At 41.5% G+C, this 3,470-nt stretch overlaps 1 protein-coding gene across 1 annotated transcript; it reads right to left on the bottom strand.

Moving 5' to 3' along the window:
* Window positions 1-684: 684 nt before the first annotated feature.
* On the bottom strand, window positions 685-2,961 carry LOC141297479 (serine/threonine-protein kinase pim-1-like). Its single transcript, XM_073827907.1, has 8 exons — window positions 2,734-2,961; window positions 2,436-2,628; window positions 2,027-2,121; window positions 1,857-1,907; window positions 1,384-1,762; window positions 1,109-1,285; window positions 919-1,007; window positions 685-789 (listed from the first exon to the last, which is right to left on the bottom strand). Exons 1-8 carry the CDS (start codon window positions 2,959-2,961, stop codon window positions 685-687), a joined length of 1,317 nt encoding a protein of 438 aa, XP_073684008.1.
* Window positions 2,962-3,470: the final 509 nt, after the last annotated feature.

Raw genomic sequence — 3,470 nt, 5'->3', positions numbered from 1 at the left:
TAATATTTTTTTAAATAAAATATTATAAATATGATGTGTAATAGATTACTAGTGTCATCACAAGTGATTATAATGGGAAATACACCTAATTACAATAAATAAAAGGAGAAAAACTGCTAAATATTCTTTGATTTACTTGATGACTTGTTGGAGCTTTGAATTTATGTTTGCAATTTTGAACTGCCTTGATCTTTCTCTCTTTGTCTGCTCTTTTGTGAAGGTTTTGTCTACAAAGTGTGCCAACAACAGCACATTTTGTTTTATTTATATTAGATCTAATCAGGTATAATAATTTGATTAGACATTCTAATTCTAACGTGGATATTTTGTTGTTAGGACTTTTAGAAGACCGAGAACAAATCATTACCGACAGAAATACAAAAACAAACTACCAAATTACTAATTCAGCGGATGAACCATTGACTGTAATGTGGATGTACTGCGTCTACCTGTTAACGCAACGAACTTCGTGAGCGGGCGCACAGATTGTGAGTGATGCTGCGGAGCGGGCGGAAAAACACGGAGCGGATTAGCGGAATCAGCGGATCTTTATCTTAGAAACCTCAAGAATGCAGTGGCTGTGATTGGACAAACAAAAAGGGGCAACCAAAAGAAGTATGTACATGTAAACAATATGTACACATCCCTCTGGAAGCAATACCGCCAGACGCTAATACTGCTTCCTCAAGCCAAGGCGCAAGACGCTACACGAGGCTTGCTCACCCCGCAAGACGCAAAAGCGAGAGAAGGGATGGAAGTGTCTCCCACTGCAGACCGCAAGACGCAAAGCTGCATAAGAGACGCCAACTGGAGTGGTCTTATAAGACGACCTGAAACAACAGAAAAAACAACAGGGTTTGACCTTTTGGTTTCTTCCTATGAGATTTTATTTTTTTTATCTGATCTCAGGTTCACTACCTTAAACCAGTTGTGGGACATGATTCGCCCCAGGCCAAGTCGCCGACTTGGCTTTTCATGGAGGAGAGCCCTGAGGAGGTGACAGCATTCTGTGCAGGAAGATGGGAAGGACATTTGAGAACCTTACACTTCGCATCTGCTCTATTTGACTGTTATTCTAAGCTGTAAGATGTTTCTGAATTAGTCTCACCTTTCGACAGGTCGGTTTTGGAGCAGCGCTTGTAATGCAGCCGGAACAGGTCGTAGTCACAGGGTAAATGTCCATACAACAATTCGAACATCACAACCCCTAGTGACCAGACCGTCGCTGGCCCGCCATAGTACCTCCCCATGCGCTGGTACTCTGGAGGGGAGTACGCTGCTGTGCCTGGAGGAGAGCGGAGATTGTATAATGTGTAAGTTTGCTTTAACACAGGAATGATCTGTATCAATTAGAATAGAAGAAATGAACTATATCATACATACCATGGTATGACCTGTACGGCGACCTCACCAGAATGTCCCCGCATCCGAAGTCAATCAGCTTGACGTTGGATGTCTCCCTGTTTATCAGGAGGTTCTCCAGTTTTATGTCACGGTGGAGCACTCCGCGGAGGAAGCACGTGTTTGCAGCCTGAGCCACCTGCCACATGATCCGCCTTGTTGTTTCTTCGTTGAGGCGTCCACCGTGACGCCTGATGAACTCCTCCAGATTCTCACAGGGACAGGGACATTCGAGGACCATGACGAAGTGGTCGGGGTGGTCCGTCCAGTCCAGCAGCCTGATGATTTCTGGCACGCTGGGACCTTTATTAGCCAGGATGGTGAGGGCGATTTCTTTTGGAAGGGGGTTTGGATGATCGGGCTAGAGGAATAGAGTTTTTATGATGGTGGTTTCCCAAATAGGGACTTGTGTTAATGTTATACAGTATATTGTTTATATAGTGCAATGTACTTACAATGACAATACATTCCATGTCCTTTGTCTTCGTGACATATTTCACAGCCACCTGATGAGCAAAACAAAAAACTTAATTTAAGAAATGCAAAAAGGGCTAAGAGTATAGGATGAAGACAAGACAGAACAAACATTTGCTGGCTTGTTAATGCGTTATTTATATTTACTTACTTTAAGATCATCACACAAACGTCTCCCTTCGTACACCACGCCGAATCCACCTTTCCCCAGCTGATCACCCACAGTGTAGCGGCTGAAGATGTAGTCTATTAAAAAATAAATAACATGGAATTGTGATGTGTCAGGCAGTATTCACAATAAAACTAACTTTCATGTAATTATACATTTGAATGACTGGATGAATGTTTGAACACATTAGTACTGTACATATAGACATAAAACAGTAATGTTTTACCATGTCATGGAATACAGATCTAATCATGGCCTTGAAGTGGATTTTGGCTTCAACATGTGCTGATGTGCATTTTGATATTGTGTTTGATCATATTAGTTTTTATATGATCAAAGTAGAGTTGTTTAGAAACAAAACACATTGTCATAACATGGTTGTGTGATTTACCATCACTACTTCTTCCAGCCCATGCCACCTTCCTCTTCTCTTCCTCATCCTGCTGCTGCTGCACCTCTCCCTGAACTGAGCTGCTCTCTGGAGGCTGTTTTTTGGCAGCTCGAAAGAAAGAGTGAAGCCTCTGCCACCACTTCTTACTCTTTCTTTTCTCCTCAACTCTCCCTGCCTCTTTCCTCTCCTTCTCCTCCTCCTTCCTTTCCTTCTCCTCACCTTCCTCCTCTCCTACTCCTGCTCCATCTCCTCTTACTCCTCCTTCCTCCTCTCCTACTCCTGCTCCATCTCCTCTTACTCCTCCTTCCTCCTCTCCTACTCCTGCTCCATCTCCTCTTACTCCTCCTTCCTCCTCTCCTACTCCTCCTCCCTCTTCTCCTCCTCCTCCAGCACCAACAGGGGTCTCATCGCGGGGATGAGGATGTTGAACCGCCATGTTGGTGCTGGGTTTTGGGGGTGCACTAAGATGTTGTTCGCACACCTCGACAATTGTAAGCGGACTGACTTTAGTACCTCGCTGTCCCATCGCTGTGCAAACTCACTGATCTCTACAAATCTCTACAAACCCACAAATAATGTCAAATTAGCATATCGTAACAAAATCTGTATTGCAAACTATATTGTATACGTACCGTTATTGTTGTCTTTACCGTTGGCATAACAACGCAAAGGCATTGCCATAGAAACCAGCGCACATTCCGTAAAAGGAAAGACCGCTTATGGACAAATCAGATATGAAACAAGGTTATTATAGTTTTGCTTTTTAAAATTCGTTTTACTTTAATATATTTTCAAATTTGCAATAACATTGAGTTCATTAACAATTTTGTTAATTTTAGTTTCGTTTTTATTTTTGTGAACACATTTCTTTTATATATTTTAAATTTTTTTATAGTTTTTTTTTTTTTAGTTTTTATATATTTTAGTTTCAGTTTTAGTTCGAGTTTTTTTTAGATCAAATCGAGATCACGATTTCTCCTCAATTCGAAACTAAACAAAATATCAGTTGCTGCAGTCTATTTAAAATTGTTTAAT

This window comes from Garra rufa, chromosome 22 (genome assembly GCF_049309525.1).
Source record: "Garra rufa chromosome 22, GarRuf1.0, whole genome shotgun sequence".
NCBI classification, from domain to species: domain Eukaryota; kingdom Metazoa; phylum Chordata; class Actinopteri; order Cypriniformes; family Cyprinidae; genus Garra; species Garra rufa.
Note: the sequence above shows the minus strand (reverse complement) of the source record. Positions and strands in the feature narration are given on the sequence as shown.

Bases quoted from the DNA above. Each gene is read 5' to 3' on its own strand.
- LOC141297479 (XM_073827907.1), bottom strand. From the start codon at position 2,961: ATGGGACAGCGAGGTACTAAAGTCAGTCCGCTTACAATTGTCGAGGTG. The intron at 1,908-2,026 runs GTAAGTAAATAT...TTTGCTCATCAG, and splicing joins GTTTGTGTGATGATCTTAAA to GTGGCTGTGAAATATGTCAC. The intron at 1,286-1,383 runs GTATGTATGATA...GCTCTCCTCCAG, and splicing joins GCCGTACAGGTCATACCATG to GCACAGCAGCGTACTCCCCT.